General features: G+C 36.5%; 3 protein-coding genes across 4 annotated transcripts in view; 1 reads left to right on the top strand and 2 right to left on the bottom strand.

The window, feature by feature from the left end:
• LOC117793916 (flotillin-2) overlaps window positions 1-26460 on the top strand; it is a 124947-nt gene that overhangs the window by 64234 nt on the left and 34253 nt on the right. The window lies entirely within an intron of this gene.
• LOC117793909 (glucose dehydrogenase [FAD, quinone]) lies at window positions 1195-12739 on the bottom strand. Its single transcript, XM_034634353.1, has 3 exons — window positions 12282-12739; window positions 3311-3561; window positions 1195-2766 (listed from the first exon to the last, which is right to left on the bottom strand). Exons 1-3 carry the CDS (start codon window positions 12737-12739, stop codon window positions 1388-1390), a joined length of 2088 nt encoding a protein of 695 aa, XP_034490244.1. The 3' UTR covers window positions 1195-1387.
• On the bottom strand, window positions 19875-25844 carry LOC117793914 (glucose dehydrogenase [FAD, quinone]). Its single transcript, XM_034634359.1, has 2 exons — window positions 24857-25844; window positions 19875-20874 (listed from the first exon to the last, which is right to left on the bottom strand). Exons 1-2 carry the CDS (start codon window positions 25827-25829, stop codon window positions 19976-19978), a joined length of 1872 nt encoding a protein of 623 aa, XP_034490250.1. The 5' UTR covers window positions 25830-25844; the 3' UTR covers window positions 19875-19975.

The raw sequence follows: 26460 nt of genomic DNA, 5'->3' as shown, positions 1-26460 counted from the left end.
GTTTACTTTTTGGCATCAATGGAAAGGTCTTCAAAATGCCGTTTAAATGATACAAAACTTTCCTAAACCCATTCAGTACCCATTGAAATTTTTAAATTTATGTATAAATCTACTTCTTCACTTTTTTCCTAGGGCTTAAACAAAAAATGTGTTGATGAAATGTTTTGATGACACTTTTGACCACCCCTGTACATTGAAAAACAGCGAAAAATTTAATTTAAAAAAATTCAATGCTAATCTGCTGATCAATTTAAAAACCATGTCGTCTTGAGTATTTGCTGTAGTGCTGTAGTTAATAATGACAAAGAGTTGCCACATTGGCCCGCAATTGTGTGGCAATAAGGAAAACGAAATGCAATGAAACTTCATGCCAACTACCATGATCTTTGACAATACTTTATTAATTATAATTTTTTAATTTGTATTTGTATTCATTTATTCGTTAAACATAACAACTATTTAAACTTTGATTGGTTTGAATCCAACTTACGGTCTAATTGAGGTACTTCAAGTGTACGCGGCGAAGCATATAAAAATTCTATATGAGTAAATTTATATATATTTATCAGACACTCGCACAATAAAAATACAAAAAAAAAAATTATTAAGGACATAGACACACATATAACATATATATACAAAATATATATTTATACTTGAATTGGTAAAACAATGAAATGTATTAACATAAATGACTCGATATTTACAAGAAGCGCTTAATTGACTAAAGACAACGCACGATACAGAATTAGGAGCAGCAAGCGAATTGAGGCTTAATAAATTAACAATGTGTGAATTATCTATCATTAACTAAATACTACCCGACCTACGGATATAATTACAATGACACCAGCTGAAAGTGTCACCTGATTTTCAAGTTCAACTTTGATTAGGAAATTGAGTATAAGATATTCATTACAACATTAACAATAATTTAAACTCTAATAAGGAAATTAAGCATTAGTATATTCGTCAAAGCTTTGAAAGCGCATTAGAGCTTTAAGTGGACTTTATTGCTTTGACTGTTCGCAAAGAAGTTCACTCAAAGCTCAAAGTTTGCTCAAAATTAAGTGTATATTAAGTTGTGTCTAGATTAATTACAAAATTAATCTAATTTTCAACTGATATTCTTTACAACTTTGACAGCAATTTCAATTTTTTTAAGGAAATTTAGAATTTGGAAATTTGTGTTAGAGTTTTTAGGGAGCTGTTTCGCATTGACTGTTCACAAAAAAGCTCACTTAAAGCTCAAGTCTCGACTAAATGTATGTAAATTTTTCTATTATAATATTGTAAAAGGTGACGCAAGATTAATCTAAAGCTCAAGTCTCACTTGCAGCTAGTGTCATTGGTTGTCATTTAAAGCAATGTCCCGGTTTGATCCCCGCTACGACCTTGGCAATGGCCATTGATGCACTGCTTCCGTCACAGTCTCATTTCCGGCAAAGTTCATCGAACGTTTGCTGCGATATTGATGACTCGCCGTCCCAGTGCTGGGCGTTAGCCACAGTTGCTTGATGAGATCGGCACCCTTTTCGGCAATCATGACGACTGGAGCGTGTATGTTGCCATTGGTAATGGCTGGCATAATGCTCGCATCGATGACACGCAGTCCGGGCACACCGTAGACCCTCAGCTGAGGATCCACCACAGCCCAGGGATCGCTGGGTGGTCCCATTTTGGCCGTACCGCTCATATGATAAATTGTCATTGTATACTGTCTGATAAAACAATTCCAATACTCGTCGGTGAACAGTGTGAGATGTTTGCAATTCGGCAATGGTTTGCTCCAGAAGCGTGCTCCAAAACGTTTCATTGCCTGCGTTTCTCCCATGGCCACAGCCGCCTTGACGCCCTCTCGCAATACATTGACATCATCGGGATGCGTCAGATAGTTGTGATAGAGCAGGGGATAACGCAGGGGATTCTTTGATGCCAGCTTAATGTAGCCCCGACTTTTGGGTCGCAGCATCATCGGAAAGACACCGAACACATCACGATTGGTAACCTCACCAAACACCTCCTGGTAGAACTCATCGGTAAGGCCATGAGCTGTCTTCACCTGGGTACCGCCATCGGACATAACCGATGCGGATGTCATCATAAAATTCATATCCGGCCAATCATCGCTAGAATTGGCATATTTGGTATTGATAAATGCGACCGCCTCGAGGCCAATGCTGGAGGTCAAAGGTCCATCCTCAGTGATGGCATAACGCAGAGCTGTATTTATATTAACCATTCGCTTCATTACAATCGATATGGGATAATCGATTAGAAATGCAATACCGCCCACGGCAATGTGATCCTGCAGATTCTGTCCGACACCCGGCAAATGCTGTACCAACGGTATTCCCACTCGGCCCAGTTCCTCGCCGTGTCCAATCCCCGACAGCATCATTAGATGTGGCGTACCAATTGCTCCAGCTGCAAGTATAACCTCACGTGTGGCATACACATTTTGTAGGTGTCCATCCCGAATGAATTGCACTCCTGTTGCACGTTTCGTTATCGGATCCGTCAGCACCTTTGTCACGTGCGAGAAAAGTGCCACATGCAAATTGGAACGCAATCGTGCTGGACGCAAAAAGGATTTTGCTGTGGAGCTACGTGAACCGCGACGCATGTTGAACTGATAGAAACCGAAGCCTGTTTGTTGTTCTCCATTCACGTCGACAATGTCGTAGCCCATTTCCTCGCCAGCCTGTAGGAACGCCGGTCCAATGGGCGTGTTGTAGGGCGCATCCTGAACAGTCCAAAGGCCACCTGTTAAAAAAAAAGCACATTAGCTTAAAGCCTTAAATATATACTGCAAATTTGATAAAATCGTCAGCCAGCGTGCTTTGTAAAAGTCATTAGAATTTTGTAACTGCTTTTAAGAAGTAAATATTAAACAGTGGATTAAAAAAATTTAAACTTAAAAGTTTAACTTTAAAGTTTACAAAAAGCTTTCTACTGTAATTGAATTTTTAAAGGTCTCCTTGAAATAAGGTGATATGAAAAACTTTCAAAAAAAAAGTCAAAGTTCAAAGGCGCACGAAAAGAGCTTTGAAAGTCCCCAAAACAATAAGCGAGCTTTATTAAGTTCAAGTTACTTTCTATCCGTCTGTAAACTGATAGTAAATATTAAAAAAACAATTTGTAAATAAAAATTTGACGTGCATAAAAAAATAACTTTTAAAACAGTTAAGAAGCTTAATGAATTTTAATATTTTCAAGTAGTAACGCAAATCTCGTTAAAAGAAAGATCAAATCTTCTAAAACGACTTTTGCGTAACGATTTCATACACGAATTGGAATTATATCTTACCAGTGCCATGATAGCGTTTGTTGCGCGCCAAATAGGGATTACGTTGATCCTCCGATTTGCGAAAATAGGGTAGAATCTCCTCGAAAGACCAGCCGGGATTACCAAATTGCGCCCACTGATCAAAATCGCGTCGATTGCCGCGTATGTAAAGCATTGTGTTAAGAACGGAGCTGCCACCGATGACCTTGCCACGTGTCCAACAACAGCGCTTGTCCTTCATGGCCTGGCAGGCGGTGGACTGAGGTTGTGTGCTAAAATTAAAAGAAAGAGAGAGAGAGAGAGAGCATGAGAGAGAGATAGAGAGAGATGTAGAGAAAACGCAAACAATTAGTGAATGTGTTGGCAGCGCTTTCATCATTAATCAACAGTTAAACACAACACGACAATAAAATCGCATTAGCTAATGCGATTCCAGGGGCCATGCCCACTAAAACAAAAATAAACGCCCTACGGCATCGGCAGCCGCTTTGTATGCGCCATTGACCGTCTCAAAGGCAAAAGGTAAACAAAAATAGAAAAAAAAAAAACAAGAAAAGAGAAAAAGCACATAAAATTTAACAGAAGCAAACAGCAAAACATGAGACGGCTAACAACAATTGTTTGGCCCACTGGGGCAACTTTATTACAGCACAACCAAAACAACAACAACTATAGCCTTCGGTGTAGTTGTCGGTCATTAGGGTATAAAAAGAGCCTCCAGTTGCAGCTTCAATTGAAACGGAGCTCCTAAAATGCACATCATCTAGCAATAATTGGCATTTAACTTAAGACAAGACACGATTGCCTTGAGTCAGGAGTTGATTTACTGCTCGTATGTCTTATGAAATGCCGAATACTTCAACTATTCATACTTTTATGAGTACTACCCAACGACTCCCTTGAATGGGAGCCTTGTTCAACCGTTCGTTTTATGTGAAGAAAAACAAGTCTTATATATAATAAACTATCTGCAGCCTAATAGAAATAAAATGTATATTTAATAAGGACTGTTATACTAAATAATTTGTTTTTCAGTCTTAGAACTTAGAGTATAATCTATCAAAGCTGATTGATTATTACATTATGCGAATGCGGCGAAAGCCTTACAGCATACCACATCTTAGACCAATGACCCAACTTTGCAAAAATCAGGACAAACATTTTTAATCACAATCACCATTAATGTAAATAACATAAATGCCTTCCACGAATTTGTTAAGCAAGCTAGAATAATAAACCAAATTTAACTAAGAAAACAGGCGTCAAAGGTCATAGCAGCTTGTATATTAGGCATAATATTTTATATTGTATCTAATTATAATTAATAAATGCATATTATATTATAATAAATACCTCCTTAGTGGGACTTAGAGAACTGCCTAGGCTATTAATTTAGTTTCGATTATAGGGCTTTATTTAATTAAGCTTTCGAGATCTGCAACTGAGAGAATAAATCGATCTTAAGCTGGATTGACACTATTAACTATTAATGTGCATAAGGAAGAAGTGTAAGTACCTTTCTCTTTGCCTAGAACACGCTTCACTTGATCTAGCAAAGTCAGTTGATAGTCTATTAATCTATTTAGGTATTTTCTCAGTCTGGAGTGACTTAGATCTGTTGTGTTGATGCATTGGCCGTTGTAGTTATATTCGTTGGCATCCTTTCTTGGGAAAATACGAGCTTATTCACATACAGTTTTATAAACAAATACTGAATTATAGCTTGACATACCCATATAATTTTGTTTTCACTGAAACAATTCCTCAAAAATATCACTCGCAATACAGCTATGTAATTGCATTGTTGACACAACATTTGATTACAAATTGTATACAAAACGCCTACAACTCGTAGTACCATTCGCATTACTCGCATTATTCGCATTTTTAACTCCAGGCCTCTCTCTAATTAGTTATATCTGTTTTTCCATTACGCGTTTATTAAACATACAGGAAATTTTAGTTAACAGCGGCACGAACTGTAAATTAAATATTATAAATGTGCAGCATGCGACAGCAACAATAACAACAGACAACAACGAATGACAACAAACCAACAATCAACAAACAACAATGAACAATACACAATGAGCTAAGCAACTGCAGTAAAAGTGTAACCAACTTCAAGCCATGACAAAATAATTAAGAATGCTTTATTAAGAGACTGACTAGACAGATACGCTCTTTTTTTCATTTTCAAAATAAATTATTAAATTGTTCAGAGTACGAATTTAATGGTTTAAGGGGAATTTTTCTAAATTGTTTTAAGACTTGCCCGAGAAATTAGAAAGGACGCTTAAAATTTATGATTTGATGATTTGATTTTATTCATACAGTATATATTCATCATAATGATTTGAAAGAAACTACTCAGCTTTCCAGGCATTCACTTAATCAGTCCAACTCAATAGTCAAGTAATTCATCATGCCCGACTATTGTTATTGTGTAAAGGGTATTAAAAAGGAAACGAAATGTCAGTGCGGAAATTTGGCCAAGTAAACTGCCAAGCGAGACGTGCAAATGACAGAAATGAAAGAGAAAGATTATGATTTGATATTGAAGCCAAAGTGGAAGTCAGAAAGATTGAAGAGTAAGAGTTTTGGATATGAAAGTGTTCAAAGTGTCGTATGTTAGCGTTAGTTTTTTGCTTTATTGATTCATGTTCATGATTATTCGCTGTTGATAAACTTTATTTATGCATTGTTTTTTTTTATTGTCTGCTCTTCTTCACGCCTCTGGGTAAGAGATTTGAATCGGAAAAGGGGAAGCTGATTAATATGCTGGCATTTAATTTACTTGATGGCATCGCTTTTAAGAAAGAGCGAGAGACAGATTGTCCGTCCCTTAGTCGCATTGTTGGGCGTAGTTCAGTTATTGAGTACGCGCCTTCATTCGAATAACTCATTCAGTCTCTTTAGGCATTCGAATCATTGAGTCAGTCGGTCAGAGTCAGAGTCAGAGTTTCGGTGTCATAAACTATGCAACTTTCCCTTGACGGGCGTCTCTCGGCCTATGTTAGGTCCAAAGTGACGCAATTTGTGTATTTTTTTTTTTTTTTTTATTGGCCATTTAACAGTTAGTGCACATAAATGTTAACAATTATTGTTAGCTAATTTTTTTTGTGTTCCTCTTTGACTGCAATCAGTTTTTTGCACATTACAAATTTATGGGCGGTCGCTTCACAAAAACAAATACTACAATATACGTTTATTTATTTTATTTTAATTCCTTTCCGTTTCTTCTGCCTTTTACAAAGCGTTATAAATTATTTGACTTTAACAATGTAGTGAGGGAGGGAAGAGGGTCCGACTTGAAGGTGCTCTGAACTGTCATATAAATATTGAACCATATTAGTATGTATCATTAAAGTGGCAAGGCAAGGCATTATCATATAAATGATGTTATTAACGCCCCTACTTTTGTATGCTCGTAGCACCTAGCAACTGAATACTTGAGATTATGATATTTTAAATAGGCTAATGATTATAATCATAATCATAATCATCAAAGTTTTTTTTATTTCTTTATCAATTTATCATGATAAACATATTATAAGAAAATATTTTTTATAGTTAAGAGAATCACATTTCACAAAAAAAATTCAGACAGGGACATACATATATGTCCTCTGTTGCGATGTCAACACCTTTTTATACCCATTCTTCCAGTTATAATGGGTATAAAAAACTATCTTGTCCTTTCTTGTCCTACAAAAGCCCAAATTAATTAATTTTATAAAAACTTTCCACTAAACATTAAAAACATTTGCAAAAATCTTCCGAGGAGTTACATAAAAAATATAATATAGTTGCGTATTTTGGATTGATTTTTGAATGTTAATTCAATTGACACCAATTGAGAGACAGACAAGTGTGTCTCGAATGCGAATAGAAATCGCCCAACGATAACTAGAGTCAAGGTCTCAATGCTTCAATATTTTTGCACACACAATTCAGATGATGATCATTTGTATAATGTTGACGGATATGATGAGTGATTTCTTTTTCGAAGTCATTTTACAACTATTTACGTATATTTGATTGATATTGGCAAGTTCGTGTCCTAAGTCTTTTGATATGTGGTTAAATAAAAAGAGATAAAATTTGTAAATCACGTATGTACGATCAAGGTGATGATTATGATGCTGATTGTGAAGATGGCCATTAATGATTGCTGAAAAAAAAACGTTTGTTTTGTCGGCTTCTTATGGATAACTATATTTTTAGCGTAGTTTGTGTCCTGAGTCTTTTGGTTTAGTGCCAATTAAAAGTCGATAAATATTGTAAACTGTAATCAAGATAATGATAATGATGTTGTCACAATAACATTAATAATTGCCAAAAATTTTCGTTTCACGGAGTCTAACAAAAAATTGTCTCCTTTTTACGCAGATTTGATTGATGTCAGGAAGTTTGTGTCCTAAGTCTTTTGTTTACATTGAGAAAAAATTGCAATATTATTTTGATGAAACTGTTGAAATGTATGAGCATGTGTATGACAAGTGTGTGATGTTTTGTGTGTGTGTGTGTGTGTGCATATCTCTCATACGACAATCTGTGAAGTGTGTCTCGGAGAGCGGCTCAGTGAAGCCTGTCGCGCTCGCAACGCTCACGTACAACTCGGAGACGCAGCTGAGCGGCGGCTCTTTAACAGCTGTTGTTGTTGTTGTTGCTGTTGCTGGTTTGCGTTTCATGTATTTTTGATTGGCAATTGTGCTCATTGCAATTGGTAAGCGAGCAGCCCGCTTCAACTTTCAGCAATGCTTTTGCAGTTGTCTTTGTCTTTGTTGTTGTTGCTGCTGCTGTTGTTGTTATTGTTGCCTGATCTGGCCCGGCCTAGTCTCTCGTATGTGTTTGTTTCATTTCATTCATTTCGTACCATTTCCAGAGACAGCAGCAAACCTGTAACCGATTAGCCCACTTTAACCGATATACGAACCGGTTTTTTTGGCCGCGTCACATTGAGAGATTGAGAAACTGTTGTAGGATATACCGGCATTCCCCAGGCCGCACCCTTCCCTCCTCTGTTCCATCTCTCACGATCGGTTCAGCTGTCTGGTCAAACTAAATATTTGGAATTTATGGCCGACATCCGAATGCATTTGCCATGGATATCGATGTCAAATATTCACTTTAAGACCATAGGGCGCTAACCATCCGCCCAATGACATTAATGACACCACGCTCAAATGCGGCGCCAATTTTGTTTGCGGTCGTTACAATTTATTTCATAAGCATAACAACAATTACAACAATGGCAACATTTAGCTAGTTTAGCTGTAACTGATTGATGACCTGTTGAGAGCCGAAAAAGTTGACCAGGCCCATCTCTAATATTTGGTGAGAAATGTATATTACAATGAAACAGGTAACAGGTGTTTCTGCACATGTGTGTGTGTGTGTATGTGTCTGTGTGTCTGACTAATAATCAAAACCAATGTTAAGTGGCGCCTCTTTATGATAATTTGAGAGCGTTTTAATTGTCAAATATCTACTAAAATACTCATGTTAGGTGATTAGCTGACAGTTGCATAACATCGCATTTGACTGCCATAAATGACACTCTTAATGTGTGTAGCCAACACCTCCACCCCCAACAGTTGACCATTATTAATAATATTCGCAAACATAATATTCATAAATATGACCGAAATGTTGTCATAAAATTTGATTGCATTTGCCAATTGTTGGTTTTTACAGCATTTTGAACGAGTCAGCAAATATGTTAATAACAGTCTGTTGAAATAAGCTATAAAATTGTTTGTAAAATACCTCCATATTAATTGAAGACATGATTTTAGGAAAGACACATGTAATTTAATATCTAAAAGTACAATGTGTAGAAAGAATAAGAGAAAAATATATTAAAAATGTATATCTCAAATTTTTACAAAATTTTCACTGCGGACGGGAGTCTGCGCTAGTGACAAAATTAAATTTACCATCAAAAAGCAGTACACACTCATTGTTTAATGAAAAGTAGTATTACTAAAAGAATTTTTAGTATACAATTAATATTACTAGTGCCTTAAATTCATTTAAACCTTGGACATCTTAATTTCTTTAATGTCAACTTAAAGCAGCTGACAAAAAACTTATTGAACATTTTTAAATACAATTTCAAAATATGATTTTAAATGAACAGCTTAAAAATTTAAAACTTTTTAACGCAATACAATTTTAATCTAATAACTATAAGCTGAATTTCCAAATAGATCAAAAATGACTAAAATGCCGGCTAAGGAATGTCAAATTGTTTAGCAACCGAATGTTGCATGCAAATCATTGAAGTGCAACATAAATGTGGTAGGCAGAGTATTTCCAATTCGGCTAACAGTCTGCCCTTTCACTGTGGATAAACAGAATGCACAAATGCCAATAATACTTGTATTTCACTTGATGCTGTCGAGGGATAAGAGGCCCATGGGGACAGGGCTCTGGCCTTAGTCTCCTCGGAGATTAGCTGGAAACTGTTATTGTTATTGTTGGCAGTTTCAGCTGATTGCAACCAGTTGTTGTTGTCGTCGTCGTTGCTTTTGCTTTTGCTATTGTTGTTGTTGTTGTTGTTGATTGCTTGCCGCGAGGCGCCTGCCCCTGCCGCCTAGTAAATGATGCAATGGCGCGGAAAACAGGCGCAGATTGCCACACACAGACACTCAATTTTGAATTTGTATATGCATGTGAGTGTGTGTGTGTGTGTGTGTGTGTTTAAATTTCGCATTCATTTACCGGCAAGTGGCAACAGGCAACAGACAACTAACTCGGCTTGTAGCGTGCCCCGCTCTGTTGCATTCAATTACAAATAATCTACGCGTTGCCGTAAAATTCAACAGAAAGCAAATGAAATGGAAATAGTTTTTTTATTTGAACTGGAATTGGAATTCAAAATATATATATATATATGTTTATGATAATGTCTTAAAGACGCATGCTAATGGAGACTGGAATTCTCTGCGGCGAAAAAAAGTGAAATTTTTTTTTCTATTGAATTATTGTGGTCAGCATAAACGACGCTAAGGCTGGGCAGGGTCCGAACCGTCTCGACCCGGCTTAAAGTGGCCCTAAACAGTTAACTGGATTACGGTATTGAAATGCGTTCAGAGACCTCAACTCAAGCTCATGAATAATAAGCAGTCACCAACAGGTGATCAGCGTTTGATAGTTTCATGTGATATTTTATCATGAGAGAAGAAACTCAACTGTTCCTAACGGTAGCTTGTTCTAATTTAAATCAGTTACATACAGAGAAGCAGATAGAAGAATGAAGAGAAAAGGAGAGGGGAAAATGAGGTGATGTCCCCGTCAAGTGATATCTTTGACTGAATTGGAATCTCTGTCATATCATGTAGGCAGCGCATAGAAAGAAATTAAGAAAAAGAAATACTCTTGACTGCTTAACTTTCATATAAGCAACTCTCCTCTCTCACAATTCATTATACAATGTGCCAAATACAAAAAAAAAAAACAAAAAAAACTAAAAAACTATCTATTTGTTTATTGCAGTCGAATTAAGTTTGTTTATTATAGCAGCGAGAAAAACCCAAACCCAAATTGAAAACCTCTTAGAGTGTGCAAATACCAGCTCCTGAGTTTGAGTCTTGGGCGCGCTTCGAAGTAAATAACTCGATAATTGAACACCTTAATTTGTTTTACAAATAACACATACACCATTCAAAAGGTGGCAGACATTGTCGCAATGCGTAGGAGCCGCAAATTGAAAGCCGATTCGTCCCATTGAACTGCAAAAACACTAAAGAAGAGTCTATACATTTGTTGAGTAGGTTGTGCTCATACCTTTAATGATTGAAATTTTCCTAGGAAATTAGATTTATAATTGACAAAAGCATATGTTTTTAGAATGGGAATAATAGTTGACTCGGTATGTTTGTTCTCAACCTATATTTTCGGCCTACATCAGTGGTGGGCATATTGTGGATTACAGAGCTCACGAAGCTCTTTCCGTTATTTTCGGTAAATTGGCATCTGGATATTGTACATGTCAGAAAACCAAAAAACAACCGACGCAGAACAATATTTTAAACCAATTGATTCTACCTTTATAATTTATATAAAATATAAAAGTGTTAAGATTAATATTTATACATACACAAAAAAGGTTTTATTACAAAAAAAAAAAGCATTTTTAATTACAAATACTTACATAGTTTGAAAGCTAAAGGAGTAGCAGGGTCTTAAATAGTAAGGAATATCTAATACTTTTATGAATGGTGTGCAAGTTAATAAGAGTAATAATTGAGCAACTCATTTGTTGAATTTTGCTTATAAGCAAAGAAAACATGATACTAATTAAGGCATAAGCAGAGCAATTAATAAATCGATTATTAAATATAGTTTAACTACTCATGATTGCAGCAGAAAATTCGACAATTAACATTTAATAGATGAGATTAAGTTTGCAAAAACCAAAAACTTTAATTATATACATTTTTCAATACTTTCATGGAATTAATTTTTTATAGTAGAAATTGAAAAAAAGAAAGACTTTATGATTTTAAGATAAAAATATCAATTTTTGTATTATTTTTACTAAAAAAAAAAATTACTATTTTATCATATTATTTTTGAAAATGAAAATCATTACGGTTCTTTGCATAAAGTTTTGATTAAATTCGTTCGAAATGAGCGAAATCAATAAACGCTGCTAATTTGCATTTAACAGTCAACAGGTTGGGCCACATCATTGACCAACAAGACGAAACGGCAAGTCATCAATGTGACGCATCAAGAGATCCAAACCCAAAAATTCCAAACCAAAAACTCAGTTGCAAAAGTAAACTTGAGGCTTGAGGTTTTCAAACATAGACCTCGACTAGGGCTTGCTGTGTTTGACTTGACCGAAAGGTGACAAACGTTGAATGTCAAATGTGTACTTAGTTTAGTTTAGTTAAGTTGTCGTCGAGTCTATTACAATAATAATATAATTTGTGCTATATTTCGTTGACCTTCCCAAATGTTTATGACTTTAACTCACCGATACTTCCAGTCCATTTTGCTTTTGTGTAAATAGAGTGATAATAGCGGTACATCCGATATTTCCGTTTCATGTCCGCCCGCCTCCAGCAGCAGCACCTTCCAATGTGGCACCTCTGAGAGGCGGGAGGCAAGCACCGTGCCCGCTGACCCGCCGCCAATGATAATGAAATCATAGGCCAAATCCACCTGTTTGACATTAAAAGGTCGATTCTCTGGATCGAATAGATCGTAATTGTAATAGGCTATAGCGGCGATCAGAAATGGTATTATTGTCAATTTGCCAACGCCGACGACAGCTGTTGTTAGTTTGATCGCTGTGGCAATTGCCAGACCCAGCTTGGAGGCGCCCACAGCTGCCACGCCCGCTGTGGCAGCCGCTTTGGAGGCGGCACTTGCTTTAAACAACAAACCGCCCACCGAAACGGCGGCGGCGCCCAAGGCAGGCACAACAACCATAATTTCGATGAAAGCTCTCTAGAGTAAAGGCACCAAAGCTCCTTTAAATTGCTTAAAAGCTTCCACTTCTCGTTCTTCTTCCTGCTTCTTAAGTGCTCTCTCACTTTTTCTTTGCGCAATCTTTTTCGCTTTTCGCTTCTCGCTTCTCAATTCTCAACTCGTTTACACATTTTTCTTGTTTTATCGCCGAGGATTTTCTGCGACACTTTCATTCACAATCACAGTCTCGAATCACGTTTACGATCACATTTACGAGCACGTTTTCAATTTTGTTGTTGTTGTTGCTGTTGTTATTGTTGCACTTTGCCTTTTGTTGTAATTGTGCACTTTCATTCGAAAGCAAAACACACAAAAAAAAAAAAACGTTTATATATATATTTATAACAAAAAGAATAGAAAAAAAATCAAAACTTTTTTTTTTTTTGTTTTAGAAATTTTGTATTCGTTTTATTCGAAACGTGCGCTTGTCTCAACTCAGTCGAATTGTCGAGCTCCTCGTCACCGCGTTTCGGCCCAAAAATGGGAATGAAAAAAATAAATAAATAAAGTTTAAAGTTAATGTTAAAAGTAGGCAACCGACTCGTTTGGCAGCCGCTGCGTTTCTGAGCCACAATAGCAACTCGTGTGCGACGTTTTGTCTGCTTTTCAATTTCTTGTTGCAAGCAAGCCTCTCCTGCCCCTCCGCTCGAAACGGTTGCGGTTGCGGTTGCGCATGCGCTCTACTCCGCTCTAGAGTCAAGTCGTTTTTTCGAATCGTCTTTAGCGTATTGAGGCGCACTTGAATTGAGCGCGTGACACGAACAGGCACGAAGCAGTAAGAGCTCTTAAATTACCTCTGTGAATTTCTGCTCACTCTCTCTCAATCCTGATTCGTAAGCGTTACACTGACGGCTTGGCCTCTTTTGACTTGTTTTTTTTACTTACATATGCGGCTTTAAGTATTAGATTACTTTAAGAGTTCAATTCAATTCAATTCTGTTGTGAGCGATAATTGTAAACGTTTTATATACTGCTAAATTGTTTTTTTTGTTATTCTTACACTTTTACTTATGTATATAAGACTTCCTTCCTCTATAATTTGGCTTTTTAACATATTAATCACCGTCAATTGATCTAGTAAACTTATCATAAATAATTTAAATATGTTTAATTGAAAATATGTAATATTTTACATTCAACACTCCAATTATATGATACAGCTTTAATGTTATCACTATCAAATTGAAAGCACGCGCTCATCTCTAGTCCACAAGCAAATACAAATACAACTACCGCAATTGGAGAGCTGTGGACAACTGCGTTCCATCTTGATGGGCTCCTTTTTGGATGCGGGAGCTGTTGCGAAACGGTTGAGCGGTTCGGCGGGCGCATAACCGATTGCCAACCGTTTGGCGCTCCTGACTCGCTCTTCAACTTAGCTGGCATACTTCGACTCTCTCTCTCTTTCGCTCTCCCTCTCCCTTTCTCTCTCTGGCATTTGTGATTTTCATTTGGGCATTTTTTTATTGGCTTCTCTTTAAACTTACTTCACTTACTTCACTTAGCCAAACGACCTTCATGCTCACTTAACAGTTATCTGCACTTACCAGACGATCCACACCTGTATGTACGTGTGTGTGTGTACGGTTGTGTGTGCGCTCACGTAAGCCAAAAATTCATAAGGAACTGAGCGAATTTCCAACGGATTGAATAGAATCAAATTGAGTTTACCTCCCAAGAAAAGTGAAAATACTAATAATTGAAATTGGAACGTAAAATCTACTTGACTGTTATGTTTGTAAACCGGTTCAAAAATTGCCAAATTGATGAAATCATGAGCGAAAAATACGGGAAAGCAATTTTATAGCGTGAAAAAATCAATTGTGTCGAATGTGCATAGATTCAATTGAATTATAGATAATAACATATATTTTATGCATATCCTCAGCTTTTTAAATTTATGCACATCGATCTACATAAAAGTGAATGTTCTTGTATGAGAGTTGGTTATGAAATCTAAATACCCTGTAAAATTAGTCGATTAGATAGGGGAATAATAGAGTTGTGATAGTTTTAAAAATGAAACACATAAATTTTGCATTCCTATGGCATACAAAATTATGCTGTTGAAGTGATGCTCTTACAATCTTAATTATTGAACTGTTAAAGTCACAAGAAAAGTATATTAACACACCCAGACTTTTTAACTCTTAACTCTCTCTTAAGTAAATAACAACTTATGTTAGATTTCAATAAATTATTTTATTATTAATTAATACATTCGATTAATATTTCCCAGATAATAAACAAAAATAATCTAATAATTTAATAATTTAAAAATAATTAAAAGAATTTTGAAAAGTATATGTCGATTCAGTTAGCTTTATCTGATAATTATAATATTAAAAATGTTACAGCAAACATTTATTTTTTTATCTTGATTGAGTTACAACTTATTTCGTATTCAATACCAGTTCTCCAATTCAAAATCATCATTACGAGGCACTTTAAGATAAAGATGTTACACCTATCTGGGGTCAAACATGTCTCAATCAAAAGTGCTTCAATCGTATTAATACCAATTTCGTAATCAAACGCTTTAAAGTGGAAATTGTAGGGAATTTGGGAGGAGAGGATGTGGAGGAAGTAAAGAGGGGAAGGCGAGGTGACAGTGGAGGTGGAGACGCTCTAATGAGGCACTTCCATGTGGCCCCTCAAAAAGAGACGCCGATGAAGACACAAACAAAATGTAATTCCCGCAAATTAACAGAGCGACAATAAAATTGTTGTGGTCGTTGATACGATATTTGAAGATTGTTGTTTGTATTATGACTATTAATGTTGTTGTTGTTGTTGGTGTTGATATTGCTAATGACACAAGGTCAAACATTTTCTAGTGTGTGAGCTTTCCATGCGAAAATTTCTAAGCTCAGCTGGGAAACTTTGCAGTTTCCATTATGAAACTAGACCAAAAGTTGTCAACTGTTGCTTTATCCCTTTACATTTTTCTGTCTCTGTTTAGCCTTGTGACAGGCCCTTCAATGAGTGGTCAAGTCATTTATTGCTGGCCAAGAATTCTCAAGGGCTGTCAAATGGTTTTGTGGTACAGAATTTATGACTTGAGAAATGCCACAAGATGAGGGTCAAACTTGTGCAACATTTAACAAATTCCAACATTTTGTACAATCGTTTACACTCGCCATTACTGAGATTATATTATGAAATTTTGTTATATGATTATTTGAAAGTAGTTGAATTTAAAAATAATTAATTCCAGAGGTCTTTAAGTTTTATTGTTAGAAAGGAAGTATTTTTGGGTATTTTTCAAAAATATTCCTTGAGATTCAGGAAAACTAAGTAACTGAAACTATCATGCAATTGGGCAATAGGTGACGCTGTTTTGAGAAATGATTATAATTAGTTGGTTAAATGTGACTTAAGTCGTTTCCGCTACAATTGCGGAATGGGCAACATAACGCACCGCCAAATATCCAAATTTCCGGCACTTACGAGTGTTTCTATGCTTTCATAATCAAAAAAAAAAAAAAATAAATAAATATATATATAGATAAAAATGTACTTAAAAGCAATAAAAAGTAAAATGCAAACACACTTGAAAGGTAGAAGATGAAGCAGCAGCAGAAGCTGAAGTGGGGGGTGACATAATGTGTTCAACACTTTTATCTATTGGCCACGTTTTGCGTTTCGTTTTGGCCAGGCTCTTTGGGGTCTGCTGAGTCATTGACGAGAAGCAAATGAAATCGAAAATGAACTTCATTAAATGACAATAGTAAAGCATAAACAATACAATTGAGCTATGGGGAAACCGCAACAGAGGCAGAGCGTCAAGTGCGCCAACAACTGCAGTGAGTATCTCAATCTATGAATGTATCTACACATGTATCTATCTATCTATGTCTTGTATCTGTCAATACAAAACCAGCTGAGGCCAGACACAAAACATAACAAACCCAATCTCACTGGAGCGTGGCATATTGCACGAGTACTACGTGACCTATTCCTAAATTCACTTCAAGAGATGTACAGTGAAGTCCCGCTAAGGGCGCATTCTTTTAAGTCAACTTGAGGTTAGCTTATAAGTTGAGTCAAAGTGGTTGCAAAAGGGATGTTTCCACGCATTGAGTTGCATCAGTCAGTCAATTAGTTAATCAAAAAAAAAAAAAAAACCTTGAAGATAATATTTATTATTGAACCACTTTAGGGAAGCTGCACTGTACATGTATGTATGTTCATACGTACTCGTACATATGTATGTAGGTTACCACACACATGAGACGGCTGTTGGTAGTTTGTAACTGGCAACTGGTAACTGGCAACTGGTAGCTGTTAGCTGACATCTGCTCATCTAATCTATTGCCTAAATACCTTTAAAAAGATTTGTGCACGTCATCGTAGCGCCGCTCGCTCGTAATTTACTGTCAAATCTAACATAACGCATCTCTGATGGATCTCATTGCGTACATCCCTAGCTTTAATTTCGTTACTCTCCAACAATCTCTCTGAGGGCCAAGTGCAAGTGTACCATCGTACGTCCGCATTACGTGCGGGTTAATTGCTCAATTTTGGAATCAACGTGGGACAAACTTTACTTAACAGTACACTTAAGGCCTCTCTCCAATTCAATTGAGTTCAGTTCAGTGTAAATTGGTATGGTAAACGGAGTTTTAAACGATTCAAGCTAATGATTTGATTGATTATTTCCATCAGTTTAGGAACTAGCGTGAATACACTTCCGAATTGGATTCGTTACAATATAAATTGAAATTGTAAATGGTTAAATATTACAATTTTTAAACAAAATGTAAATTATTTTGGCATGTGTCTTATCTGTTTCTTTTGAAATTCCTAAATTTCGGAACTAGCATAAGTACAATTAAGTGATAAGTTAAGTCCAGTGTTAATCGCATCTTAATATGCTTGAAAGTTATATTTTATACTTTTCATTTGATTTGTTGATATATCTCTCAATTACAATTACGTTCAACTAAAATAGTCAACTTTAAGAACTACTGTAAGCACGCTGGAAAGTTACGAATTTCGTTGAATTGTTTACAGTGTACTAAATGGAAACTTAAGGATTTCGGCTTGGGAAGATTATTGAAGTTAATAATATGCAATTAAAACTTGTAATTTCAGTTAATTAAAATATATATACAATATTATTTAGATATATTTCGAACTTACAGTTAGCTTCATTACATAACCATCATGGCGTAATATACATGTGAGGTAGTTAAAAATTAAAACTAATAAGTTGAGACCACTACAACTACTCCCTCCCCTTGCCCCACCTGCTGCCTATGCCTCTGTCTTAGCAACACTTTATACGTGGGTGCAACGCATCTTTTCATTTTTGACACTTGTGGATCACGAGCCAAAGCACTTCTTCGACCCACCAATTAATTGCCATCAGTTTGTATGCATGCCAAACATTCGAGGCGCCAATGAATACCATCCCAATGTCTTGGCTGTGTCCAGTGCCAAATGTGGCATAACAATGAGCCAAAAAAATAAATAAGTTGCCACTCAATTGAAAAGTGAAAGCTATCAATCATTAGGCATAGACAATACAACAGAATCAATATGCCACACATAAAATCCATGATAAAGAGATTATTATTTAATGGAGATTTTACAAAATGTTTGGATATGTAAAACAACTGATTATGTAGACATTAACACGTGGTTTATAAAAGGCAAAAAATAAAAGTTTAAAAAAGAAATTTAATAAACTATTTTTATTTATTTTGCAATTGTTATTTGAACTTCGAGTTCATGATGGCCTCTCTCTTTTATTTCTTTGATAAGAGAAGTGTTTTTTCTATTAGCAAAATATAGGAATAATTTTAAATAAAACAACAACATACCATCTTAAAATAGCAATTATTTTTGTATTGCGGAATAATATAGAGAAAAGTGAATTAAGATTATTGTTTGAAAATATTGAAAATCAATGTATCTCATACTTTTTCTGGTTTCCTAAAAATTCATGTGGCAATTTTTCTGTGTGTTTAATTTGATTTTGTTTGTTTTGTTATTTTTTTCTATGCTACAAAAGAGAGACCCACTATTCACCTCAATATGAATTTTCTGAGCTTATACATTTTTTGTTTTATACTAATTATGACATTGGAAGTTGAATAAAAGTGAAAGCATGAGATTTTAAACCTTCAATTTTCTTTTTAAAGGGGAACCCTCTGCATTTGAATTTAGAATAACCTAAAGAATTGATACCATCATTAGAGTGGGTCAATTTGTATTGAGTAAAATTAGTTGGCGATCTTAACTAGTCTTTTTAAAATTGATTTTGAAATTACTTTTGTTAAGTTTTTTAGAAAATTTAACAAAAAAGTTCATTTCAAATTAAATTTAAAATTTAATTAAAAAGAGACCACCAACTAAATTTCAATTTCAACGTAGGACTCCGCTAACAGACAATTAGCAATATATAAAAAACGTTTAACTATTTTTAAAATGGAAAGCTCAAAATTTATTTAGACCCATAATTTCTTGGCAAATCTTCTTAGAATTCATCGAAGATTAAGATTTTCATCGCGAAAAAAATTGATCCACACAAATTTACATACAGAAAAAAATATTATTTTTAGAAAAAAGTCCCAAAAGCGGTGCAAACGTTTCGGCTTTCGGGTCTTGAAAAGGAACATTTTCGGTTACGGGTTCAGTCCGGTACAAAATATGAAATGGTTAGTTTCTTTTTCGGTTCCTATAACAGTTCATAAAACTTAATCCCTGTAATAAATTAATTTATTCAACGATAATGTGTTTCAGAGTTGAGTTGGGTTAAGTTGAGTTTTGAGAGTCACTGTGCGGCGCTTACTACATGGCTTTGGCAATGACTGTGCTTAAAGCTCTCGGAAACTTTGAGAGCCAATGTGCTAAGCAGTTGATTGGTAATTTGCACTGCTTGCGGGTACACACACTGCACACTGCACTGCACTGCTTTTAGCAAAGTTTTGAACACAAAAATGCAATGAAACTTTATCTTAAAAATGTTGAAATAAGATTGTGATGTCAATAATAATGCAAATCGCATTTTTTTTTTCAATTTCATGACAATAAACTAATTTAATTTAACGACAAAGCGATACGATAATTATTAAAAATGCAATAAAAATTTTCGACATACTCAGTTTAATTCATTATCTTTAAAAAGTAAAAAAAAAAATGTTAAAAAAATAATGTTATATATTTTTGTGATATATAAATTGAATAAGCTTAAAGCTCGGTATGCTGATTGCCTAGGTAATCCTCCTTAATCATGTCGGCACCCTTCTCGCCAATCATAATGCAAGCAGCGTTGGTATTGGCACCCACAATATCGGGCATTATGCTGGCATCGATGACACGCAGTCCGCTGGCGCCATGGACCCGTAGTCTGGCATCGACGACAGCTGTGGGATCGTTGACGGATCCCATGCGAGCCGTGCCCACTGGATGATAGACGGTGGTTGTCATGTGACGGATATAACAGCGCCAATAATCATCCGATTGATAGGTTAGATCATTGCACGACTCCAGATCGATCTTGTGAAGGGAAGCCTCACGCTCACCGAACGCCTTCGTTTCGGGCAGACGCTTGTAGATGTTCAAGGCTCGTATGTAGGTCTCCACATCACGTTCATCTGTCATGTAGCCGGCATCGATAAGTGGTGCATCCAAATAGTTGGTGCTCTGCAATTCCAGACTACCCGCTGAAAACGGTTTCAAATGCAACAGATACGTGATGTAGGTATTGGAATTTTGATTAGCTGATAAAATGCTCTTTGCCACACGGTCATTGAATCCTGTGGCAGCCACATAGCCACGCAACTCCGGACTCTGCATCAGGCTGAAGAAGTTCGTTGTCTGTATATCGGGATTGGGACCGTGCAACGAGGTCGTGTTGATGAAACCCGTCAATGCGGTTGCCTCATGATGCAACAATTTGCTGTATCTACCCATCAACAGATTGTACATGGCATCCACCAACTCCTCCTCGGTGGGCTTTCGTGCCGTTGACTTGTCGATCTGGAAGATGACGGGCAGACTGGCATGATCCTTTAAGTTGCGACCCACGGGCAGATCCAGTTTAACGGGTACTCCAACGTTCTTCAAATGTTCCGCTGGTCCAATGCCTGCAAAACCGAAAGGAAAACTTTAATTACAAAGCTCTTCTATTATCGAGTTCAACTTTTAATTGTCATAAGCTTTAAGCTGTACACAAATATTTAAATAATCAGATGACAAGAGATAACCCAAATAAGCTTTAAGCTCAAGCGGATTGATCTTTTATTTAAGCTTAAAGCTTAATAAAAGTATTAACAAAAGTCATTAAATTGAAAAGCTCGTTAAAGATGAAATCAGTGAGTATGGGAGTCGTTTTAACTAAAAAAGCCTTATACTCATTTTCTAATAGATTACCTAAAGCTTTTCTACATTTTTTAACAAATTCATCTGTTTTTCGTCTTTTCAGTATGAAAAAGTGTCACTTTAAATTTAATTTTATGTTACGATAGTAAGCGTTTTCATTTACTTTGCTATTTTTCTTGATTTTCCTAAAATTATTTTTCAGAAAAATTGCTCATACCTAACTCTCACTTTAACAAAATAAAGCTAAAATAAAAGTATAAATTGTAAAACATATAAAATAATAGTACATAGTATTACTTATAAAAGTACTATATAAAACCTATTTATGCTCGTGGACTCGGTTTATAACCCTTTATGCACGTTTATGATTGAATAGAATAACATTAAATTTCTGGAATATAAAAAAAGTGTTAATTACATAAATAAAAAAAGAATTTGTAAAGATGCTTGTATTGGAAAGAGTGGTAATAAGAAAAGCTTAAAGCTTCAATTGGTTATTAGCAGCTTCTGTAAAGCTTTAAGGTCATTGATTAAGCGTCAGCTATCACGACAGCATCACATTTCACTTGACGTTCTTTAACATTGTCCAAGTTGAGGCTGTTTGCAAAAAAAATTGACTTGTTTAAATTGTGTAATGAATAACTATCCAAAGGAAGGTATTAAGTTGGAGCAAAGTGCTTCTATTAGCATGGAGAGCAATGACACTGAGTCAAACACAAAGGAACAGGCTGTATCATTGGCAGCATTGAATTCGAGAAGCGAAACCGAAACTGGTGCAAGCACAAGCATCAATATGGAGGAGCTGAATCAGTCGAGTTCGATTCCGAGTCCGTGTCCTTGTCCACGTCCACGGGTGGACATTAATAGCAAACTGAACTTATTCCTGGCCAGACAGCGTTCATGCAACATGGAGCAGCAATCCACAACGTCTTCAGGCTTAGCCGCTCCTCATACAGCGCCCGCTTCAGTGCGTCAATTGGGTTTTTGGCGTGATATGTATGCAATGTCCACATCGCCATCACCTGAGTTGCTGCGCTCCTTACTTGCAAATTCCAAATTGCGTTACCAGCCTATAGCTGGCGACAATCTGGTGAGTCAGCCACCACTGCCCTTGAACGACCCTAGCACAAGTGACGGCAACTCGGAGTCGATGCGCATGAGCAGCAAGAATAGCAATGGCTTGGGCAAAAGCATCTCGCTGCGTGAGAATGAGAAGGAGTCACAATGCCACAACCTTACGAAAACAAACAGTGAGAGTTTGCCGGGAATAGCATCGGAATCGGACAGCAATCCAACTGTCATTTCTCAAGGTGTAGCTGCATCTTCAACTTCAACTTCAGCGCCAACTCCATCTCCAGAAAATAGTCGTGATATTCATAGGGAAATGTTTGCCGAGTCAGTTGTCCAATTAATGCGTTACTTGCCCATCATTTTTCTACTGCTCATCAAGTTTATGTACGATCGGTGGCAGAATATATGCGATGTCTTTCTGCTTCAGATAATTTTTTGGAATTTAAATCGAACGTTGCCTCTTCAAGTGGCACGATTGAATGATAAACAATATTTCGCATTGGTGCGTGATGCTGTCATAGGATCTGTTGCGGTTGCATTGCGTCTGTTTTTGGCAACTGTACCGCCAGATCCTTTTGGATTGATTGTGCCGCCATCAAGAAAGGACAATAAGAACAACTCTCTTGCGGATATTTTCCAGGAATTTACCGAGGAAGTTGATGCAACACATGTAGCTGAACCCGTTCCACTTGGATGGTTGCTTTATCATGTCGCTGTCAGTGATTTACTGCTGCGGCTAATCACGATACTCATCAAGATTGTGATAACAATGCTGCCCATGCATAATATGAAATTTCGAGGACGTCTTTATGCCGCTGTAGAATACATTTCTCAGCTGTATCGCTCCCTTACGCCCATCACCCAATGGATAGCCTATATACATGCATCCTATCCGGATATGGGATATTTTCCAGTTTTTCTGATGTTTTTGTACACTAGCACTAAGCTTTTTGAGTTCCTTTTGCGCTTCGTATTTTTGAAGAAAGCCCTTGCCAACTTTGGATCCAATACTGATCCAATGCGATCGCCTACAAAGGAAGAACTCAATGCTGCCGACTCCATGTGTCCCATTTGTAATGATCCATTCAATTCCCCAACTATTCTCGAGTGCCGTCACATATTCTGCAATGAGTGTGTCCAAACGTGGTTTAAGCGGGAGCCAACGTGCCCCATGTGTCGTGCCAAGGTCAGTGATGATCCCAAATGGCAGGATGGCAGTACAGAAACTGGCTATCAGCTATATTAAACCGTATCCTTCTATCTGTATACCGTACCTTTTCATTATATTGTTCCTTCCATGTTACTGTTCTATTTATAACAATTAAGTACTTATGAAAACTGCATTTAAAAAAGATATTCTATATTTATATAATAACTAGTGCAAATGATAATAAATTGTGTTCTTGTAATTTTTATGAGATATTTAAAAAATAAAGTATTTTGTTTCTTTATTTTATACCTAGTTCTGAATATTTCAATACTTGAATATTTTTATTCAATTACGTAACGAATACCCGTTTTTTTTTTTATTTATTTTTTTATTTGATCATTAGTGAAAGTTACTGACTTTTATTTTAATCACACTTAATATTTTTATTTATCCGCGGGAAGAACACATTAGAAACCAAAGGATATATATTTTCTTGATCAGCACAACAATCATAAAAACATATATTTTATTCAATCTCTTTTATTTACGAAATCTTTTTTATTTTTAAAATGAGATTTACTAATAAAATTTTAACTTTTCTTTTTTATTTAAATAGTCAGTGATTAATTAATTTTACTAATTGACTAATTGAATAAAACTCTCTATTAACTGTTATCTTAGGACATATAAAATAAGAATTAAAAATATACTGTTATCTATAAAATATTTTAAAAAAAAATACTGTTAAATATTGATCATAAATGAAAATATCCTTACATCAAATACTACTTCGTGTTTAGGTTTCGAATTATTATTTATTAGCTACTCGTGTGCCTATTATATGTATATACATAAAGTTGGACCCAAATACCAAACCAAATAAATGCTTATACCAATTTTACATTTAATATGTGCAAATGTCTTTAAATCAAAAGCCTCAAGACAGAGCTTAATAGCAATCCGTATCCAATAAAAGTAAAAGCTCTGTTAACTTTTACTAGGTAAAGCTTAAGACTTATGCAAAAAAAACTTTAACCCGTTGTAGTAATAGAATAAAAGCTAAAGATGATGACAGCAAACTTTTATCTTTAAAAAATATACAATTGATTAGTGGAACCGAATCATTGATTTAAGCCTAATTCAATAATTAATTGTTAATGTGTAAAAGTTGAATAGGAAAGCTTGCTAAAGTGGAAAATAAATATAATAGGAACTGAAAGTTGAAGCTTAGCAGCAAAAAATACAGAAAGCTCAAAGCTTAAAGCTGTAAATGGTTTTTTATTTTTAACAAGGTCTGATTAGCTTTAAAGCCATCTTCTTAGAGTAATGCGACTGTATAGAAGGGAACATAATAAGAACGAAACATTTTCAGATTGTTAGTTATATCTGCGGCTATGTTATATCTCTGTTTACTCATAGATTTGACCAACACTCAATGTATTTATTGTTTTTTCGTATATTTTATGGTTTGACTATCTTATCGGAATTTTGTGTTGATTAGGTTCGTTCATTTGACTTTCACTTACCTGAGAGCAGTAGAATCTGTGGCGTGCCAATGGCGCCGGCAGAGAGGATGATCTCCTTGCTCGCTCGCACCGTGTACTCCTTGCCACCGCGATGCACGAAGGTGACGCTCTCAGCCCGATTCTTTCCACTTAAGTTGAGGTGCTTGACGTGGGCGTGTCGCACGATATGCAAATTGGGCGTATCCTTGCGGAGATGGGAGTGGGCGGTGGTGATGCGACGTCCACCATCCTGGGTGCCCAAAATATCCATTTGCCCAATGTACGAGCCCTCGGTAAAGTCCGGAGCACTGCCGTAGCCCATCTCAAGCATACCCGCCCGGATTGTTGTACGGAACTCGTTGTCCGAGACGTAATTATTGAGTGTCATGGGTCCATCGACACCATGATCTCCAGGCTTGTAGCCTGGACGCGTCGAGCGCAAATTCTCGGCCTTGCGGAAATGATGAATCACATCGTCATAGCCCCAGCCGGGATTACCTCTCTGCTCCCAATCATCGAAATCGAAGCGTGTGCCCCGTGCATAGATCATGGCATTCATGCCATTCGTGCCACCGAGCATCTTGCCACGCGGCCAATGGCAACTCTCGCCCTGCATCGCCATACAGGCACGTCCATTCGGCTGTGTATGATATTGCCAATCCCAGTCGGAGAACTGTGTTGCCATGTGCCAGGCCACGAATTCCGTTTCAATTGGCGGATCACCGCCAGCCTCGAGTAGAAGTACACGCCAATTGCTTTGCTCCGCCAGGCGACCGGCAACAACAGCTCCCGAGCTGCCAGATCCGACAACAATAAAGTCATATGGTTCCTTAAATCCACCGGAATTATCCAACGAATCCCCATAATCTGCTGGCCACTTTTGTTGTCCACTGAGATCACAATATTTGGCGATCAGTGTGTGAAGCAATAGCGACATTAACGTATTCGCCGGACCTGCCGATCTCGCAGCACATTGTGCTGTAAGGAATTCCATAGTTCTCAACAATTATAAAATTTTTTCGATAAATGCACACTTCTGGACACTGACGCTGCCCGTGAGCTACTGTCCGGCGTATGAAGACGGCAAGCGGCATTTGTACGGACCGTCGAACGTTTCATTCGCATGCCGCACGCGTTCCCGTAAATCATTTGAGATATTTGCAATGCAAATAAAATATATATATATATACGTGGATAGATGTACACGTATTCGAAGCCGGGCAACTGCCGGACGCGCCTTTATCACTGCCACAGAGATTAGATGTGACATTCAAAGAGCGGGTGCAGTCACAGCAGCCTAAGGTGACACTACATCGACACTACATATTAAACAACTCTGGCTACCTTCCAATGATAAGGCCCGCGCCTTAAAATTGAATTGCTTTTTACGACCACAAACACATACAAGTGATCGTCCATCCATCCGTCCATCCATTCATCCGTCTATCCATCCATCCAGTTGACACTGGTCCCAAGTCCTAAATTGTTGGCAATAATAAAATAAATACATATATCTACAGACTTATTTTAAACTAATTTTTTGTTATTAAACAGATCATAAATTGAAAGAAAAAAATTATGTTCTTTCGGCGCTTGGATATTTTCTATTATGAAATATAAATAGT

The sequence above is a fragment of the Drosophila innubila genome, chromosome X (genome assembly GCF_004354385.1).
Source record: "Drosophila innubila isolate TH190305 chromosome X, UK_Dinn_1.0, whole genome shotgun sequence".
In the NCBI taxonomy this organism is placed as follows: domain Eukaryota; kingdom Metazoa; phylum Arthropoda; class Insecta; order Diptera; family Drosophilidae; genus Drosophila; species Drosophila innubila.
Note: the sequence above shows the minus strand (reverse complement) of the source record. Positions and strands in the feature narration are given on the sequence as shown.